Below are 20718 nucleotides of genomic sequence, written 5' to 3'. Positions count from 1 at the left end.
CCCCCCCCCCCCCGCCCCCGGCTAAACATTCTTATAAATCTTCTCCCGTGTGTGACTGTCTCCACGTGGTCCCCCCAGGTGGCTGGGATGGATTCTTACAATGACATTCACCTAAGGTCACCTTAGTAGCTTTTCATGTATTCATCAAGTTATGCAAGCATCCACTGCAATCTAATTTCAGAACATTTCCCTCTCCAACGGAGGAAGCTACTCATTTGCAATTACTTCCCAGGTGTTGGCAACCACTAATCAGAACTTTTTCCTTTAATAGATTTTCCTATTCTGAGCATTTCAAATGAATGAAATCATACAATAGGTGACTTTTTGTAACTGCCTTCTTTTACTTGGGATAATGTTCTCAAGATTCATCTAGAAGTATGTATCTGTACTTCATTTCTATGGCCAAATAATATTCCATTGCATGGTATTACTATTTTCATATCAGGTGATAGACATTTGGGTTTTCCCTTTTTTTTTTTTTTTGTCGATCGTGGGGCTTGAACTCTGGGCCTGGGCGCTGTCCCTCAGCTCTTCAGCTCAAGGCGAGCGCTCTACCACTTGAGCTACAGCGCCACTTCCGGTTTTCTGGTGGTTTTATTGGAGATAGGAGTCTCACTGTCTTTCCTGCCGGGGCTGGCTTTGAACCGTGATCCTCAGATCTCAGCCTCCTGAGTAGCTAGGATTACAGGCGTGAGCCACCAGCGCCCGGCTGGGTTTCCCTTTTTTGTGTGTGGTGGTGGTACTGGGCTGGAACTCAGTCTTAAGATCTCACTTGGATTTTTTGCTCAAGGCTGGCATGCCAATTGATCAAGCCACACCCTCACTTCTGGCTTTTTAATGGTTAATTTGAGGTAAAAGTCTCTCCACTTTTTCTGCTCTGCTGGTATTGAACTTTGATCTTCAGATCTCAGCTTCCTGAGTAGCTAGGTATTACAGGTGTGACTTACTGGTACCTGGCAGGTTTTTGTTTTTGTTTTGGTTATTATGAGCAATGATGTTGTGAAGATAAATGTATATAAGTTTCTGTGCAATGTACTTTCAGTTTTCTGGTGTGTACACCTAGTATTGGAATTGGTGGGTCATATACTAACTGAGTTTTTGAGGAATGACTAAATTACTTTCCAAAGTGTCTGCACCATCACCAATGAGTGTATGCAGGTGTTTTTTTTTTTTTTTTTTTTGGGTCTGGTTGTGGGGCCTGAACTCTGGGCCTGGGCACTGTCCCTTAGCTCTTCAGCTCAAGGCTAGCACTCTACCACTTGAGCCACAGCGCCACTTCCGGCTTTTTTCTTTTTGCTTCTGTGGTGCTGAGGAATGGAACCCAGGGCCTCATGCATGCAAGGCAAGCGCTCTACCACTGGGCCACCTTCCCAGCCCTATGCGGGTGTTTTTGTTTTGTTTATCAGTACTTCTTATTCTCTGGTTTGCAAAGAGTTATGTAAGGTTTTAGAAAAGGAAAGAACATGCAAGAGGAGGTAAAGGTCAAGAAAAGAAAGTTTATTGGGGTACGCTCCCGGGTGAACTCCCTGGTTGGATCAGAGAGGTCGCAGAGTCTGAGTGTAGCAGGGTTTATATGGCTGGGGTCAGCAGGAACTTTTATCATGTAACTTGTATTGCGAGTTTGAGCAGTTTCAGGCTAGTGCCCTGGAAGCACGAAGAACGATTGGGACAGGTGGTGTATAAGGAAGTGGCTTTTCTGGGCTGCCTCTGCCCTCCAGAGGCCTGTCAAGGCTTTCTCCCCAGTCTATGAGTTATCTTTTTCACTTTCTTGATAGTTCTTTGAAGCACAAGATTGTGTGTGTGTGTGTGAATACTGGGGTTTGAACTAAGGCCCTAGGGGCTCTCCCAGACCTCTGCCACAGCTCTACTTCTGGCTTTTTTGGCAGTTGATTGGAGATGAGTCTCACAGACTTTCCTGCCTGGGCTGACTTTGAACCACAGTCCTCAGATCTCAGCCTCCTAAATAACTAGGATGACAAGTGTGAGCCATTGTACAGTACTTCTAAGTTTTATAGTTTCAGTTCTTTCATTTCAACACTTGATCATTTTTAATTTTTTGCGTATATGCCTCTGGCACAATTTCATTCTTTTTTTAATTATTAACTATTTTACTATTATTATAAAGGTGATGTACAGTTTCCTTCTTTTATCCCAGAGCACTGATTAACCTTTGAAAAGGTTAGTCTCTGCCTGCCCACTGGGTTGTCCTGAAGTCCTTTTGGTAATCAACTGGTGGTAAATTGACTCTGATTCCATTCTACTGTCATGTATGTCTGTCCTCACGCTGCATCGCCGCTGCTCTACACCTTGATCACTCCAGGTTTGTAGTGAGTTTTGTAAGTGACTAAGAGTGAGTTTCCCAACATTTTTCTGTTTTAAAGATTAAATCGTTTTGACTCTTATGAGTTCCTTGACCTGTAGGATCTGTGTGTCTCTTCCTCCACAATCAACTCATGGATGTTGGAAAGCCATGCAGAATTCAGATAGAGACTGCACTGACTCGTGGGTGGGTGGCTTTGGACAGTATTACATAGCATGTGCACAGAAGGTGCTTTTACTGAAAAGCACAGACTCTTTCCTTGGGCCCAAGAGTTCACTAAAAGCAGGAGATGAGCTGGAAAAGCGGCTCAGTGGTAGAGAGCTTGTCTTGCAGGCATGAAGCCCTAAGCTCTATTCCTCAGTAACACATAGCAGAAAAAGTTGGAAGTGGTGTTGTGGCTCAAGTGGTAGAGTGCTCGCAATGAGCTGAAGAGCTGAGGGACAGAGCCCAGGCCCAGAGTTCAAGTCCCAGGACCAACCAAAAAAAAAAGAGAGAGAGAGAAGGTCGGCCTTGCAGCCTCTGTTTTCCATCTGTCTCCTTCACTCTGAGCCTCTGTCGGGTTTCAGGAAGGTCTGAACTGGTAGACAACACCTTTACCAAGAGGGAGTGAAACTACTCAAGCAAAGGAGCAGCAGAGTGTGCAGGACAGACCGGCCCCGCGAGGACCACGGCCTGTGCGGCTAGGCTGCGGCAGGGCAGGAGCCGTCACCTCTGGGGACATCACGCTGTCCCCCTGAAGTGGGGACAGCAGGAACAGTGCTGCAGAACCTGAGTTAATGATCAGCTAGGTCACACTTGGACTGGGACTGCTTAATCATGCATACCCCAGCCCCCAACTCTCCCCTGACAGTCCCTCAGGTGGGGATGTACTTTAGTGGTAAAGTATTTGCTTAGTAGGCATGAAGTCCTGGGTTTGATTCACACACACACACACACACACACACACACACACACACACCAAAAGATGCCAAACCCTTAGTCTCGTGTTTGTTACCTGAAAATGACATTGGGTGTCATTCTGGGGTCTCTGAGTCTCTAACCATGACCTCCAGATTCAAGCCCTGACATAGAAGAACACCTGTGTCTCAGTCAGGAGGAGGAGCTGGATGAGGTGTGACCTTTGGGTAGCTTGGAAACATGCTCACTCCCTAGCTGCATCACCCTCACCTTTGGTCATCAGCTCCACCCAGCCCTGAGCTCCTCCCAGCTACAGCTGGCCCCTCCCTCTCTCCGCCCAGGCCCACCTACCTCACTCCCCCTCGGCCAACAATGACCTCTCATGAAGAAGAGCAAAGAGCAGGGTTTAGGTTCCACTCTTGTTTAGTATCAACACAGTTTTCACATATTTAATGACATGCACGTGGAGCAGCATGGTGGGCAAAACAAAGCTTGGAATATTTGCGCGTCCTTGGCTACGCTGATACTGTCCCCCCTCCGGCTGGCGGACTGTCACCACGTGCCTGGACAGAAGGCCTGCAGCAGAGGTCAGGGGAGGCAGTGGCTCTCTGTGGCCCGCGGCTGACCCTATAGAGCAATTTCCCTGCAGAGCAACTGGGCTCTGGGTTGAGAACCAACCCCCTTGGCACCAGCGATTTCTCTGAGGGTTGAGTGCACCCGGCGCGGGGCTGAGGTCCATCCAGTCCACCCGGTGCCTCTCAGCGCTCTCTCTCCACCTTCAAGGTGGCCAGGCTGCAGGTAGGCCCCGCTGAGGTTCCATTCAACTGCAGATGGGTGAATGCTTTAGAGACCCACCCTGCCCAGCCCAGGGACTGAGGGGCTGGGTTCTGCCACCACAGGCCACACACCCTCCCCAGGCCCACCAACCTCACAGGGCCACTGCTGCCTGCCTGGAAAGGGTTGAGCCCAGTGCCTGGCACACGCTGCCTGGCAGGCACCTGGTCGGAGTCAATGCCAGCTTCCCCTGCCTGCGTTTCTTCCTGTTGAGACCTTCACCCTGGCAACATCAGCCGGGCACTGTCCCCTGCCCGGAAGGGCCAAGCTGTCACAGCGTGTATCTTTGGTGAGGCAGAAGGGCACAGTCACCTTCCAGCACTGACTGTGTCTGGAGAGGTCAGAGGAGAGTGCGGGGTCGGAGGTCAGAGGTGAGACTCATCCGTGTCTTTGAATACCCCTCATTCTTTCAAGGAACCTAATGCAAAGTAGGTGCTCAGGAAAGCTTTGCTAAGTCACCCAACTCTTCAGTTTCCTCTATTTCTGCAGGGCACCTTGAACCCCACTGCTGGGGACCGAGCCCGCCCCTCACTGCCGGGCAGCCCCAAGTTGATGTGTCCGCTGGCCTGGGCTATGTGGAGACACAGAAAGCTGTGAGATTCCTCTGAGTGATTCCACGAAGCCCTGTGCCAGGGGGTGCCGGGAGCGTGGGGCAGAAATGCTGTCCTGGCCCCACTGCGGGGGTGGGGGGTGCTCATACCTGGCCCCCATGTCTTCTCTTGGTGGGGCCGGGCAGAGGGTGCCTTGGTTTTCCAAGCTCTGCGGGCAAGAGGGGAACCCAGCTCAGAGGAAGCTGGGGACCGCAGGCCCTTTCCGGTGCTTGCTGGCTGCCGAGGCCGCGCTCCGGTGGTGGATGGCATGCTGGGGTGCAGGGGTGGTGTGCGGCTGGAATGGGCTGGAATGGGCCCGTGGTTTCTCGCTCTGCCGCTCCATGCCGCTCCTCCGTCCTCAGCACTGCCCTTCTTTGGTTGTAAGCGCACAGGCTCCCTGCCTGCGTTTGGTTTCTGCTCCGGGTCTTCACGGCCCTCTGGGAGGTGGTGGCATGGCATTCTGGCGTTCCTCAAGCTGCCACTGGCTCCAGCGACGTTCGGGCTGAAACGTGATCTACTGCCAAGGGCCATCCGGGCACCACCAGCCCTGGGAATGGCTGGGGTTCGGAGCTCCCCGTGGTGGGGCTGGGGTACAGGCTTCTCACCCCCTGACCTGGGGAGTGGTTGCACTGCTGGCAGGAGTGGGGGGCTGGTGGTTGGGATGTGGGCTGGGGAACCCGGTGGCAGGCTCCCCAAGGCTGCATCAGGGCTGCGGAAGGGCTGCATACTGAGAGGAGGGTGCTGCTCCCTCCTGGCCAGCTTGGTCCCGTCCCACACCCTGCACACATTCCGTGGCCTCTGGGAATTGTGGACACCAGGTATCTAGGGCTGGGAGCCATGCAGGAGTCATGGAGATCTTTCTGGTCCTCTTTGGTTTTGAAAGGCTTAAAAAAAATCCTGTAAGCAGTGTCTGTCGGGATGCCTCTGGAAGCCACTGGAAGGAGCATGGAGACTTGCAGGTGAGAGGGGGCGTTGTCCAGGTGGAGAGCGGCTCAGCACTGGGGATGAGGGGGTGGGCATGTTTGTTCTCTGGGGTCCAGCGGTGGCTTCTTCGTCCAGCTGATGTTGGTGTTTCCAGTTCTCAGGCCCTTGGGCTCTGGCACTGTCCCCTGTGCCAGCTTCCCGGGTCAGCGGTCAGCTCGGATCACAGTCAGCTTGCCTGGTTCTCCAGCTGGCACCCTGTGGGACTTCCTGGCCCCCACAATTCTGTGTCCATGTCCCACAAGTCTCTTGTCATAAGCCACAGCTCCCCCTCCCCCTCCCCCGCCCTCCCTGGGCTCTTCTCCCTGGAGAACGCTGATGAAGGCAGGCCCTCTGAGGTTCCCCCAGGGCCGCCGTTGTGCTGTTGCGGGAGCTGGTTCTGGGGGACGCTGGGACAGGAGCTATGCAGGGCTCGCTCCAGAGGCTCCCCCTGCCACCCTCCACAAATCTCCAGTTGGGAGAATGGGGTACAGGGCGCTCTCGGGCATGATGGCAGGGAGCAGCTCCTGGGCTCCAGCCTTGGCGGCCTCTGGGTCTGTCGTGCTGGCCCTGTCACCAGCCCTCCTGTCTTCAGTCCTCACAGGCCACGCGTGTTCCTCTCAGTGTTCTCTTCCTGGCAGCCAGGCCGCTGGGGATCAGCTAGCCTGGAGTCAAAGACGAGTTCACTTCCCATTCTCCAGCGTTCCTTGGAATTCAGACTGTCTGTCAACCTGACAGGTACAGAGCATTTCCTAGGCGCATCTTGGCCTTGCAAGCCCTGGCTCTCGGCTGCCTCCCTGGCCAAGCGAGAGGCTATGAGGCCTGGCTGCCCCACCTCCCTACTTTTCTTCTTTAAAGAGAGACTCAGAGGTTTCGAAGGGAGCCAGGCCCCAGGACAATGCTGCCACCCCTGCCTTGGGTGGTCTGCTCTCCCTGATGGAGGAGACCCCGCTGGTGTTTCTGCGAGGAAGGCCTTGGTGTGTCCTGCGAGGTGGCCTTTCCTGGTGCAGACCCGAGGTCATCCCCGCAGCCTGGGGACCAGGGCCTCTTCCACGGTGCACGGCTGGGCTGCAGCCTCCACAGGACGGGGCAGGGAAGGCTGCTCGCTCGTGCAGAGTCCTGTTGAGGGTTAGTGATGGTTCTGGGGTGACTGGGACAGACGAGGCTCCAGAACAACATCCCAGATGACAAGATCCACTCCACACGCGGCGTGTCCAGGGGGGTCCTGTGCGCCTCAGCTCTGGGCACCTGCCTCCCACACACAGGGGGGGAGCAGTCTACTCATTGAGGGGGCTGCAGCAGTGATTTACAGTTGCTAACGGGAAATCTCCTAAAGTACCACCCACAAATAGAAGTATATATATTATATATATATATATCTATATATATATAGAAAGTAATGTTCTATCAAGGAAAAGCACAAGCCCACAGTTTCCTCCCCTGGCAACTCTGTCCTTAAAGCCCTCAGATGGTGTCTCCAGGTACCCTGACTTCTGGTCTGGCTTCCTGTGTGGGTGACAGTGGCCACGCCTCCAGGGAATAGCACTATGTTGGCCAGGCCCCCTCTCCAGAAACCTCAGGTCAGAGCCTGCTGCCCACATAGTGGGCACCCATGGCCTGTCCCATCCTGCTACAGATGCCCAGGAGGGGGCGCTCTTGGTGCCACTGGACACAGAGAGGTGAAGGAGGGACAAAGGCTGTGGGAAGCAACGTCTCCCACTGAGGTGGTGACCTGAGGGGGCCTTCCCCAGTTGGCGGTGAGCTGTCCCCGCCCGGCCTGTGGGTGCTGAGGTCTCCGCTCCCCCTGGGTCCCACCGTCCCTCGCAGGGCAGCTCAGAGGCTATTTGTACGGCCGCAGGAACCGGGACACTTTGGAGCGCAGCAGTTTGATGAAGGAGCGAGGGAACATCTCCTTCGACTCCTGGGCTGTGTACTTGAAGTAGTTCTGGGGGTGCGCCAGCACGTCAAAGAGGGCCTTGATCAGCTTCTTGTCCTGTAAGCCAGGGGCAGGGTGAGGCCTGGGCCCTGTCAAATGCCCAGGGACCAAAACAGGTGGGCGGGGTCTGTGTGGGAAGAGCTTGGGCCGGCGGAAGGTTCCAGAACCCAATCTCCTCTTGGCCACAAATAATCCTTTGGTGTTAGTGGTATAATTGGTCTTTTCTGTACTGCTGGGAATCAAACCCAGATACTTGCGCTAGGCAAGCGTTCTTCCACTGAGCTACATCCCAGCCCCAAGAGGCTGGTTTTCCATGGTTTATTCGCTTCAACTCTTGGGGATCCAACTATATATATATATATTTATTTATTTTTGTTGGTCATGGGGCTTGAACTCTGGGTCTGGGCACTGTCCCTCAGCTCTTCAGCTCAAGGCTAGCGCTCTACCACTTGAGCCACAGCGCCACTTCCAGCCTTTTCTGCTGATGTGGTGCTGAGGCATTGAACCCAGGGCCTCATGCATGCAAGGCAAGCACTCTACCACTGAGCCACCTTCCCAGCCTCCAACAATAGTTTACACACACACACACAGACACACACACACACTGGGTTCAAAATACAACACACAACCCTTTGAAAGCCAGAAAACAGGCAGCAAAGAGCATAGGCTCTGTGTGTGTAGCTCCAAGGCCCTGGGTGGGCCAGGCTGTCTGTGCCCCAGGGAGGCTGGAGGGATGGGTGGTGGTTCCCTGGGGACAGGAGGTGAGGAGAAGGTTCTCTAGGGACCTTTGAGTGAGAGCAGGGCCGGGTGGGTCCGGCTGGCTTTGTGTCCTCAGGACAGGCCGAGCTGAGGGGGGAGGGAGGGGGAGGGAGGGAGCCTGCCGTGGGGGCCGAGATGTGGGTGAAGCCACATCAACCTGTCCACCATGCCTGTGTACCACAGGGATGGAGTGGAAGACTTGTTTTCCAGACACTGTGACAGCCTAGCCCCAGGCTGGCTTCTGTCCCCTGGGCCAGAGGCTGAGCCCGGTCTGTCTGTTCTAAGCAGATTCCAGGACAGGGCTCTCGTGCTGAGAACCAGGGTCCTGGGTGTCTAAGAGCTGCCACCCAGGATGCAGAGGGCTGGCGGCAGGTGGCAGTAGTGGTGGCTGGACTCTAAGATGTCGCCCTGTCAAACTGCTTCGGGCAACGAGAGTGCCAGGGGCCAGTCGCCAGGCTCTGGCCACCAGCTTCGCAGCAGCCAGCCTGCCCGAGGCCACCAGCTCTGGGGGATAGCTCCTGGGCCCGGTCCCTGCTCTGGGCTCCCCCAGCCTCCTCCAGGGCTCAGGGCCAGAGTGGGGGTGGGAGGACCCAGGCTATGCTCTGTCCTAGGAAGCCCCTGCCCATAAACTCACCTTCAAGATTTCCTGGTGATTCTCTGAGGCGTACAGACGCCCGTCGCGGACGATGTCCTCTATCAGCTGCTGGTAGTCCTCTGGAGGCCGGGGAGCAGGGAGAGGAAGGCCAGGGGCTGGAGACCTCCCTGCTCCAGCCAATGTCCTCCCCAGCAACCTCCCCTGGCTGGATGCAGCTCTGCCCCTGGGCCTTTGCTCCTGGGGTTCCCTCTGCCCCTCTGCCCTCCTGGTGGCTTAGCTGCCCGTGTCACTCTGCCTGGGCAGGATCTCCCACCGGAGCCGATGCCAAAGCCAATGGTGACCACAGTCCCCAGATCCCCCTGCATTGGCAGCCCCACGCTCTTTGGACCTGCCTCTAGCCCCGCGGGTTCCTCCTCCTGCACCCGTGTCCCAGAAGGGGGCAGCGATGGGTGACTTGTCTTCGCACAGCCGGGCGGGTGCAGGTGGGCTGTGGCGAGCCCGTGGCGCCTTACCATCGTAGGTGACGTACGGCACTTGGAACCCTTTGCCGCTGTTGCCTTCGTTGGACTTGAACTGGATCCAGAGCTTGCGTGAGCGAGAGGTGAAGGCGATGGGCCTCTCGTAGGTCTGGCAGGTCTCGTAGGTGGTGACAGACGTAGGTGAGGCTGTGAGGGAGATGCCATAGTGCCCCAGGCCTGCCGCTCCTCACCGCCCCCTCCTGCCCCCCCAGCTGCCAGCATCTGCAACGCCTGGCCCCAGCTGCAGGCAGCTCTCTGGGCTGCTCCCTTCCTCCCTGTCCTTCCCTGCGCTTAGCCCAGCTCTACCTGTCCTGGCGGCTCATTCCCAGGTCCCTTCCTCCAGGAAAGCCCTCTAGTTGGTCCTTTTGCCCCGTGATTGGATGTCAGGGTGAATCTCTGACCCCGAGTACCTGCCTCCCTATGGCTTCTGGGAGGAACAGGTGCTCCGTGCTCTGAGTGATCTCGCTGTTCAGGACAACACAACACACACAGCATGGCACCCGTGACACAGAGGAAGCACTGGCTCCTGCCCCTCCCCTGCCCCGTCTGTATTCATGAATAGACAAGGTTCAGACTGGGGGTGTTTATTTTTTTGTGCTGGTCCTGGGGCTTAAACTCAGGACCTGTTTTTTTGTTTTTTGTTTCCCTCTCAAGGCTAGCTCTCTACCACTTCAGCCACAGCTCCATTTCCAGCTTTTTTGGTTTTTTGTTTGTGGGGCCTGAACTCTGGGCCTGGGCGCTGTCCCTCAGCTCTTCAGCTCAAGGCTAGCACTCTACCACTGAGCCACCTTCCCAGCCCTGGCTTGTTTTTTAAATAGGACTCTTACAGACTTTCCTGCCCAGGGTGGTTTCAAACTGTGATCCTCAGATCTCAGCCTCCTGAGTAGTTAGGATTACAGGTGTCAGCCACAAATGCCCGGCTTCAAGGTGTGTTTTTGGTTTTGTCTGGACTCCTGGCCATCCCCCTAGCTTTTGAACTTGGGGCTTGCTCCAATGTGTGCTTACTGCCTGTAACAGCAAAGACAGCCCTGGCTCAGCCCTGGACTTGCTGTGGGTGCTCAGGTACAGTGCAGGTTATTTCACTGGCTGGCCATTTGAGCACAGGCTGGTCTGCAGCGCTGCTGGCCCTCGGCTTCACCACCTGATGGGACTCACAAGCCAGGAGTCTGGGGTTGGAGGTGGGGAGAGATGGTCTGTGTGTGCCGGGTGACCCTTCTCTTCCCAAAGCCCCAGAAGGAGAGAGGACTGGAAGGCAGCCCTGGGTCACAGCCAAAGGTCAGGCACAGCACGGCAGTTGTGGGAGGGAGCTGGCTTGTGCCAGGGCTGAGGCCTGGCAAGGTCTGACTCCCAGGGTTGGGGTAACGATGAGCTTTCTGGATCTTTCTGTCTCCCGGGGACCTCTGAGGCCGGTACATACCGCTCTTCCTCATGACCAGGACGTCACCACACTCGTCCTCAACGGGCAGGAAGATCTCAGGGACCACGATGAGGATCCTGCGCTTGGGAGGAGGCGCGATGTGCCACACGCACTCAGCATTGGCCGGGTAGTCTCCAGGGTAGTTGGGGGACTCGATGTAGCCCGTGTAGTCTCCCAGCTCACCGCCGCAGTGCCGGTCTGTGGGCAGCAGGGCCCCAGGGTCTGGTCAGACTCGGCTGGATGGGTGATCTGGCTAGCTGGCCCGCAGGGCACAGAAAGGACTGGCAGGTGCTCCGGTCCTCCTCTGCCCAGCCTCCACCAGTGTGCCCTGGCAGCCAGCCCAAACCTGCACTGTGCTGCTGAGCTCCTAGGTCCATACCTGCCGGTTCTCCCATGTCTGCCTGTCAGGTCCCAGAGGGCGGAGCCCTGGCCACCCCTGCAGCCTGCCCTAAGGCTGCCCCTGGCCCCTATGCACCATCTATGCCTGAATCCTGCTTCCTTTTGTTTCAGGGTCTGCAGCATGGTGCCCACGAGGTAGCCTAGGAGTCTCCTGCCTGTGGAGCTTCCGGGCTGGCACCTGGTGGCTGTCCCATGGCTGGCCAGCCTCCATGACACAGGGCCTGGCTTCTCTCCCTGGGACTCAGAAATTAGAGCAGGGCCTGGCCTCGGCCCTATCTATGGGGCTTGTCTATGTAGCAAGGGAATTAGGAACTGTGTGCAACCATACCACTCACAGTGCCCAGGGATGAAGGATTGTGTGCAATCACACCACTCACAGTGCCCAGGGATGCAATCACACCACTCACAGTGCCCAGGGAAAAGGATTGTGTGTAATCACACCACTCACAGTGCCCAGGGATGAAGGATTGTGTGCAATCACACCACTCACAGTGCCCAGGGAAAAGGATTGTGTGTAATCACACCACTCACAGTGCACAGGGATGAAGGACCGTGTGTAATCACACCACTCACAGTGCCCAGGGATGAAGGATTGTGTGTAATCACACCATTCACAGTGCCCAGGGATGAAGGACTGTGTGTAATCACACCATTCACAGTGCCCAGGGATGAAGGACTGTGTGCAATCACACCACTCACAGTGCCCAGGGATGAAGGATTGTGTGCAATCACACCACTCACAGTGCCCAGGGATGAAGGACTGTGTGTAATCACACCACTCACAGTGCCCAGGGATGAAGGATTGTGTGCAATCACACCACTCACAGTGCCCAGGGATGAAGGACTGTGTGTAATCACACCACTCACAGTGCCCAGGGATGAAGGACTGTGTGTAATCACACCACTCACAGTGCACAGGGATGAAGAACTGTGTGCAATCACACCACTCACAGTGCCCAGGGATGAAGGACTGTGTGTAATCACACCACTCACAGTGCACAGGGATGAAGAACTGTGTGCAATCACACCACTCACAGTGTACAGGGATGAAGGACCGTGTGTAATCACACCACTCACAGTGCACAGGGATGAAGGATTGTGTGTAATCACACCATTCACAGTGCCCACGGATGAAGGACTGTGTGCAATCACACTGCTCACAGTGCACAAGGATGAAGGACTGTGTGTAATCACACCGTTCACAGTGCACAGGGATGAAGGACTGTGTGTAATCACACCGCTCACAGTGCACAGGGATGAAGGACCGTGTGCAATCACACCACTCACAGTGCACAGGGATGAAGGACTGTGTGTAATCACACCGCTCACAGTGCACAGGGATGAAGGATTGTGTGTAATCACACCGCTCACAGTGCCCAGGGATGAAGGATTGTGTGTAATCACACCACTCACAGTGCCCAGGGATGAAGGACTGTGTGTAATCACACCACTCACAGTGCCCAGGGATGAAGGACTGTGTGCAATCACACCACTCACAGTGCAGAGGGATGAAGGACCGTGTGCAATCACACCGCTCACAGTGCACAGGGATGAAGGACCGTGTGCAATCACACCGCTCACAGTGCACAGGGATGAAGGATTGTGTGTAATCACACCGCTCACAGTGCACAGGGATGAAGGATTGTGTGTAATCACACCGCTCACAGTGCACAAGGATGAAGGACTGTGTGTAATCACACCGTTCACAGTGCCCAGGGATGAAGGACTGTGTGTAATCACACCATTCACAGTGCCCAGGGATGAAGGACTGTGTGCAATCACACCGCTCACAGTGCCCAGGGATGAAGGACTGTGTGCAATCACACCATTCACAGTGCCCAGGGATGAAGGACTGTGTGCAATCACACCGCTCACAGTGCCCAGGGATGAAGGACTGTGTGCAATCACACCGCTCACAGTGCCCAGGGATGAAGGACTGTGTGCAATCACACCACTCACAGTGCCCAGGGATGAAGGACTGTGTGCAATCACACCACTCACAGTGCACAGTGATAAGGAACCATGTGTAATCACACCATTCACAGTGCACAGGGATGAAGGGAGCATGTACAATCATATCACTCACTATGCACAAGGCTGCCCTTCCTTCCCTGGGCTCAAGGTGGTCATAGGATCCATTGGGCAGAGGTGATCAGTGAGGGCCAGGGGCCCCTCTCAGCACATGAGGTCAGGTTCAACGTTGTCCTCAAGCCCGACACCACCCACTGCGTCCCAGCTTCTCACCCGGGTGAGAGGACACCTACTTTTGCAGTGTGTGACATTGGTGGAGCCATCAAAGTCGGTGCTGGTGTTGCCTGGACAGGTGAGGCAATGGTTCTGGCCAAACTCAGGCTGGTAGGTGCCCACAGGGCAGCGGATGCAGCGGTGAGTGGTAGTGTTGTAGTGGTGGCCGGGGGAGCAGTGCACTGTGGGCAGGAGACACTGGTGGGCAAGGACCGGAGCGGCCCCTGCTCTCCAGGCCGATCCCAGCATCTCCCACCCAGTGACCCTCCCGACCCGTGCTCTCCCACTAGGGGTAGCGGGCAGCACCTGTCAGTGGAAGGACAAAGGTTCATGCAGAGGATGGAGAGGGCACCGGAAGTGCTCAGCCTGGACATGGCTCCAGCAACACAGGCCCACGTAGGGACTAGACAATTTTTTGGCTTTGGTTGGTTGTGGGGCTTGAACTCTGGGCCTGGGCACTGTCCCTGAACTCTTCAACTCAAGGTGAGCACTCTACCACTTGAGCCACAGCACCACTTCCGGTTTTCTGGTGGTTAGTTGGAGTTAAGAGTCTTATAGACTTTCCTGCCCAGGCTGGCTTTGAACTGTGATCCTCAGATCTCAGCCCCCCTGTGTAGCTAGGATGCCAGGCGTGAGCCACTGGTAGCTGGTTGGGACTAGAGCATTTGAGGGAAGCAGTGGGGGCGGCAGTGTGACTGGAGGCGCTTGCACAGGAAGTGGAGAGAGTGGCGAAGCCAGACTCTCCTTTCAAGCTGGATGGGTAGGGGGGCCTGCGTGGGGCTGGAGTGTGCTAGCGCTCCCCTCCCCACTTTTCCCCTCCCCGGTCCCTCTTTCCCTCCCCCAGACCAGTGCCTTGAGAAGTGGCGGCGCCCCTTGTCCCTTGAGGTGCAGCAAGCTGCTGTCTCTGCCTGTGTGCCCCACGTGCCCTGCCTGAGCTGGCGGGTGAGGCGTGGATGGTGGGTTTCGGGGAAGCCAGCCCTCGGGTGGAGGCGCAGGGGGTGGGGACGAGGGGGGAGGGTTCCTCACCTTTGGCTTCGCAGTCCTGGAAGGAGGTGCTGCCGGCGTGCTTGGTGAGCAGCCCCCCTCCGCAGGGGAAGCAGCGGGTGCGTCCTGGCTCGGGCTGGTACGTGCCCATGGGGCAGGCCTGGCAGGCCTTGAAGCCAGTGGCTGAGAAGAAGCCTGGTGAGCACTGGCCTGCAAGGAAGGGATCACGGCTCAGGCTGTGGGGGGGGGCAGGAACATGCCCAGCCGCCCCCCCCCCCCAGCTCTTGCCCTGTACGGGAAAGTTGGTTGGGGTGGGATGACCAGGCAGCCTGGGTGAGGAGAGGCCAGGAAGGCAAGTGACTTTGCTGTTGAGCTGCAACATGGGGGCCTCGTGTGAACCAGCTAGTGCTGTTTTCTGTTGTGGGGTGAAGGAAAAGCCCCAGAATGGGTCTTCCAGGACCCAAGGGCTCTGACAGGACGTAGTGAGAGGCCCACAGGAACCCAGCTTCAGCTCCACGTGAGTTCTAGCATTCCGGCATGACTGGAGGAGTGGACTTAGGGTCCTGGCAGACTCTGAGAGTCTAGCTTCTCCCGCCTGTGACTGCGGTGCCCTCCCGCAGTCCGCTGTTGGGGGGCGGGGAAAGACTCCTGCTGCTAGAGGAGCAGCAGAGGAGCAGCTGGCAGCCTGCAGAGAAGGGGTTCAGAGACCCCCCAGGTGCTGAGTGTTCTCACTCGGGAGGGCAGGCTGTCGGGGAGACTGACCACGCTGCAGACGGGGCTGTGGGGTCAGTCAATGGGAAAGCTCTTGGCTAGCCAAATTGTCCCTGGAGAATGGTACAGGAGCAGCTAGGGCGGAGGTGAAGGGTGGGGCTAGAGCAGAGCCCCCCTCCAGTGAGGCCCACCGAGGCTAGGCACTTCCAAGGAGAGCTGGTCTGGTCTGCCACAAAGCCCTCCATGTGGGCCATACCTGGGTCTGTACAGGACTGGCCTTTCTGAGCTGCTGGCTGCATGCTGAGCATGCTCAGGGCAGCACGGGCCCCAGTGCCCTGGGGTGGGGGGGAGCAAGGGTGGCTTTGGAAATGGCAGAGCTTCAGATAAGACCTTGTTCTGTGACCCCATGCAGCTTCTGCCTTTGCTTGGGAGGCCTTGGGGTAGGAGGGCCCCAATCTATGCCCGTTCCCTTCCTGACCCCTCCCTGGGTGGGCCTCCCTTACCGCCACATTCAGATATGTTGCGGGCACCAGCCAGACCGAGACCGTCACTGCTGGGGCATGGCGTGCAGCTGAGCTGGCCTTCCATGTCCTGGTAGGTCCCGGGCGGGCACGGCACGCACTGGCTCGGCTCCCCGCTGAAGGAGGTGCCCGGCCCACAGGGCACTGGGAGGCAAAGTGGAGAGACAGCAAGTGACACAGGCCGGGGGGGGGGGCATTCCCTGGGAGCCCCACCAGGCTCGCCCCCAGCAGGTGTCAGGGCCCAGTGGCCCGGCCCCAGCCACAGGGACGGGGCCGCCGTCTGCGAGGCCTCATCCCGGGCTCGTGTCCCCCTGACTTCTCAGTGTGCTCTGCAGAGCCCCGAGCCCTGCCCGGGTTCCTGGCTTTCCTCTTTCTCTCTGCTCCACCTCCTGCCCTCCTGCTTGACCTTTTGGACTTTTTAAAAACCCAGTCACAATGGCAGGCTTTCCCTGCAGGCCTCTGTCCCTCTGTCCCTCGGGGGTCTGTCTCCCCTGGGGACACACTGCACTTGCCCTGGCTGCAGGAGTCAGAAAGGCCAGGGCAAGTCTGCACGAACTCACCACACTTGCCGTCCCGGAGCACCTGACCGGGCCCACATGTCGCCGGCCCCTCCAGAGCTTTGGCTGGCCGCTGGGCCACCTCGTACTCAGTGCCCGAGATCTGGACATAGAACTGCTGCCGGCTGATGGACTTGCGCAAGGTCTTGATGGCGGCCTGTAGGCTCTGCTCTGCCCGCTTCCGCATGCAGTCCACCTCGCAGGAGTCTGCAGGGGTGGCGGGCAGCTCTCACCCTTCTCCTCCTGGGGGAGCCTCTGCTTGTCCCGCCCCTCCCCCAGTCCCACTGGCTGGCTGGGGGTGGGGAGGTGGGGGTTGGTGTCTGGGTCCTGTGGTGAGTAGAGCCACCAGGGCCGGAGCCAGGGCTCGGGCTCTCTGTTCCCGGAGTCCCTGCTCAGGCCCACAGATGAATATGCTGGCAGAGAGCTGGCAGTACCTCCCTGCCAGTCTCACTGACCGCTGAGAGGCATGAACACAGGCTAGCATCACAAGTCCCTTCCGGAAGTCGGGCAGAAGCCCCTGGATGGCCACTCTGGGGGCTGCGCACATTTCCCCTCTAGTGGCAGAAAGGCAGTGGAGGGCGCAGGGCACCGGCCCTAGCCATGCCCTGGGGCTCTGATCCCCTCTGATTGCCCTTTGGCTGCCTCCTTCCGCCATCGTGGGCTGCAAGCCTTGGCCTGCCAGTACTGCCTGGCTGGCTGGCTCAGCCTCTGGTGGCCAAGGCCTGTGTGGGGCCCTCCCTCCCACCCCACCCCCACCCAGTGTCCCACAAGCAAAGCGGTCACCTACCTGAGGTCTCACCCGGCTTCACCTCCACCTCAAACTCCGCGGTGATGTGGGACACCTCCTTGGATGGCGACTGACGGCCTCGTCGCCTCTTCCTGGAGGAGTCACACTTGAGTGTCACCAAAGTCACCTGGCAGCTGTCTGGACGAGGAAGGGAACACTGCAAAGGCAGCCTGGGTGGGGCGCGGACTACCCACCCCGCATGGAGGCTGCCCGCCACGGGCACCCGTGGTGCATGCTCGGTTCCTGGTTGGTGGTATTATTCTGGGAGGTTCTGGAAACTTCAGGAGGAGAGGCCTAGATGAAGGAGTAGGTTGCTGGGAGTGTGCGCCCTTGACAGCCTATATACCTGGTTCCCAGTCCCTTCCTTCCCTCTGCTTCCTGTCTGCCACGAGCTGACCGGCCTCTCCCTCCCCACCCCCAGGACAGTCTTCCTCACTACAGGCCCAGAGGAGGACGGAGAAACTGTGAACCCCACCCTCCCCTTAGGTAGTGTATGTCAGGGGATGAGAAAAATCCTGAATACAGCTTGCATTGTAAGGTCCCTCCATGGCCAGTCATTCATAGAGCACAAGGGGACATGGAGGTTGATTCACCCAGGGCCGGCTGGGGGATATGGAGGCCAGGAGGCCAGGGCTGGCTCACAGGGACAGGGCTGGGTGGGGCCTCAGGCCCTGCCCTCTGAGCCGCATGCCTCTGCCTGTGGAGGACCTTACACCTGACCACTTCGGGGGGCCATGTGTGGCGTTCAGGGCCCACATTCCTGGCTAAGCCTGCAGAGTGCTGGGAGGTTTGCCGGCTTTGAGGGAGCACACCGAGTCACCGCTGGATGCTCCCCGTGTGGGCCTGCTCACCAAGCCTGTCCTGGGCCATCCCCCTGCACGCCACCTCCCCCCCCCCCGCCTGTAATGCTCCCATCAGGACTCCAGGCCACGCAGAAAGTCCTTGCTGGTTGAGGGGTTCCTTTAACTCAGGGTGCTGCAGAGACCTGGTTTCTCACTCAAAGGCCGGCCTTCTTCCCAGGACTCAGGCCACCATCAGCAGTGCCCAGGTGGGGGTCCCTGGGCTAAAGGGCCATGGTGGTGGGGCACAGGAAGACCACTATGCTTAGAAACCCATCTGTGCTGGAACCCAGGCTCCTGCCTGCCAGGCCTGTGGACTCACCCTGTCCCCCTCTGTCCTGGCAGGTGGGAGACCATGGCCCGCACACCCGGCAGCCTGGGCCCCGCCGGCTCGTCTGTGCACTCACCCAGCAGCGGCTGACTCTGACTCTGAGCCTCCTTGGCTCGCTCCCGGCTGTGGGGCCGGAGCTGGCACCTGGCATCTCTGATCTTGAAGCGGGCCTTCTGCTTGATGGGAGCACTGGGGGCATCTGGGGAAAGCCAAAATCCCCGCCATGGCAGCCTCTCCTGTGGGTAATGAGGTGGTGGGGGGGCAGGGGCTGCCAGGGAGGCTGGGGCTGTGGGTTGCATGGCTACTTCTGTCTGGACAGCCCTCCCAGGGCGGGCAAACATCTCTGCCCCATTTCTTTCTTTCCAGGCAAGGCCTGAAAAATGTGTACCCACGGTCAGAGGGTCAGATGCAAGGCCAGGGCAACCCAGCAGGGGTCTCTGCCTGCAGAGAGGGGGTTGAAACCCCAGAGACTTACAGAATCACAATTCCTGCACAGCCCCGCCTGCCGCCAGAGTCCATGCATGCATGAGCGCACAGAGGTGCCCAGCCCTCACGGGAAGGGTCTGTCTGGAAGGGGGGGGACTGTGCCCACCTGGGCATGGCTCAAGGGCAGCTGTGCATGCGGATATGATGCTCTGCTGAAGCAGAGACTGAGAGCAATGGAGTCCCAGCGTGCGGGGTCACTGAGCCACTGCTACGTGACAGAGCCAGAGTGGCCCTGCTGCGGCTCTCTGTCCCTGGGCTGGGGCTTGCCCTCTATGTGCTGCGAGGCCTTGGCCCTGCCTGGTCTCCAGGACCCCAGGCCAAGCCAGGCAGCTCCTGCCACCCCCCCGATGGGCCCCGTGGTACCTGAGCAGCCGGACCCGGCACTAGAGATGGTGCCATTGCGTTTTGGTGGCGTCTTGCCCTGGGGACCTGGAACACCGCAGCTCAGGACATAGCTGTTTTCTGCATCTGTCAAAAGGCCAGTTGGGGAGATGGGCCTGGGGATTCTCCCTTCCAGAGCTCCCAGATTCCTGAGGGCTCCAGGGACTCGCTGAGTGAGACAGACCCCTGTATCTGATTGTAAAGGGTTCCGAGGATCCCAGAGAGCCAGACAGCATTAGGGTGCTCGTGAGCCCGCGGGGTCCCCGCAGCAGACCACGCATGCTCAGTGAGCCCACCCTCCGCTTGGTCTGGGCTCTCTCCCAGAGCAGCATGAAGCAGGGTCTGAGCCCCAGGGAAGACCCCCTCCCCACCGCGACCTGCCCCACCGTCTGGAGTTACCTGGCACAAACAGGGTATGGGCTGGGCAGGACAGGAAGCAGCTCTCCACGCCTCCCACCTTGCTGCACGCCAGTTGGGCCTGGGCAGAGGCCAGGGCCCGAGAGAGGCACTTGCCCATCTCTGGGGAGAACACAGACAGGCCTGAGGCTGGAGTGCAGGACTCTGAGCCTGAGCCTGGGACCCCACCACTCTGTCCTCCTAAGACCAAGCCGTCCTGGGGCAGGGGACTCAGCGAGGGCAGAATCCACGTCCATCTGTCCACGTGGAATACTGGGCCCAGACAGCTGGCTTTCCCTCTTCTCCTCGGACCCTGCCCTGGCCATCTGTAAGGTCACAGCTGTGCCCAGAGGGCAGGGCCTGATCCTCATAGGAGGTGGCCGTGGGCACCTGAGGAAGGGAAGTCCTTCCAGGACTCCTGTGGGAGGGGAGGAGGGGATGGGGAAGAGTGGGAGGAAGGGAGGGAGCAGCCTATCAGTAAGTTGTAAAGATGCCTGAAGCAGCTCTGGTGTATCTTTAGAGGACGGTGAAATCCTCCTTCTTGTAGAAGTCTGGCTGTCCCCGGCCATGGTGAACATCAGAACTCACTGGCAGATGTCTGACTGGTGAGGGACTGGCTCTGAAAGCCAGCTGACAGAACAGCTTGCACTCTGAGGCGGTCAGCCACCAGACTGCAGCCAGCACAGCCCCAGACCCAACCACATCCCCAGAAACGGTCACCCCAAACTGCCGCTGAAGACCACCAGAGCTTGGCTTCGTCCACAGGCAGGTGGGGACCTGCCCTGCTTTCTAAGCAGTGCACACAGCTTTCTGGTCTTAGGTATGGATGGGGATCTGCCCCAGGTCCTTTCAGAACACTCAAATTCCCTAGCACCTCTACTCATGAGCTCGCTCGCGTTCCCCAGCGTCCTGTGTGGTGGGGTCTCTACTGATGATGTCGCTTCACTGCCAAGGGCTTGGATTGGAGGACAAAAGAGCAAAGGCAGCAGGTGACAAGCAGGAAAAGATTTAAATACCTAGCCAAACACAATTCTCATCAAAAATAGCCTCAAGAGAACTCTAAAAATAGGGAAAGTTGCATCTAGAAGCCTTTCCTTTAAGAAAAAAAAAAACCAGATAAAGGTTTGAAGATTGAAAACAAAGTAAATATGACTTCACCATTGACTTCAAACATAGAATTTATGCCTGCAAACAATATTTCTGAGTAGCCCCAAAGCCAAAATACAGGAAGTCGAGTCCTTTCTGACAAGAATCTT

At 57.6% G+C, this 20718-nt stretch overlaps 1 protein-coding gene across 1 annotated transcript in view; it reads right to left on the bottom strand.

The window, feature by feature from the left end:
• Positions 1-7437: 7437 nt before the first annotated feature.
• Positions 7438-20718, bottom strand: part of Scube1 (signal peptide, CUB domain, EGF-like 1) — a 101999-nt gene continuing 88718 nt past the window's right edge. Inside the window, exons 12-23 of the mRNA XM_013025739.1 lie at positions 19466-19585; positions 19049-19153; positions 18276-18398; positions 17030-17167; positions 16246-16449; positions 15668-15829; positions 14496-14663; positions 13490-13651; positions 10827-11024; positions 9404-9556; positions 8931-9010; positions 7438-7594 (exon numbers count right to left, since the gene is read on the bottom strand). Of these exons, the coding sequence (XP_012881193.1) occupies positions 7442-7594; positions 8931-9010; positions 9404-9556; positions 10827-11024; positions 13490-13651; positions 14496-14663; positions 15668-15829; positions 16246-16449; positions 17030-17167; positions 18276-18398; positions 19049-19153; positions 19466-19585 (1766 nt within the window). The 3' untranslated portion in view covers positions 7438-7441. The remainder of the gene's footprint in view (positions 7595-8930; positions 9011-9403; positions 9557-10826; positions 11025-13489; positions 13652-14495; positions 14664-15667; positions 15830-16245; positions 16450-17029; positions 17168-18275; positions 18399-19048; positions 19154-19465; positions 19586-20718) is intronic.

This window comes from Dipodomys ordii, unplaced genomic scaffold, assembly GCF_000151885.1.
Source record: "Dipodomys ordii isolate 6190 unplaced genomic scaffold, Dord_2.0 Scaffold87, whole genome shotgun sequence".
NCBI classification, from domain to species: domain Eukaryota; kingdom Metazoa; phylum Chordata; class Mammalia; order Rodentia; family Heteromyidae; genus Dipodomys; species Dipodomys ordii.
Note: the sequence above shows the minus strand (reverse complement) of the source record. Positions and strands in the feature narration are given on the sequence as shown.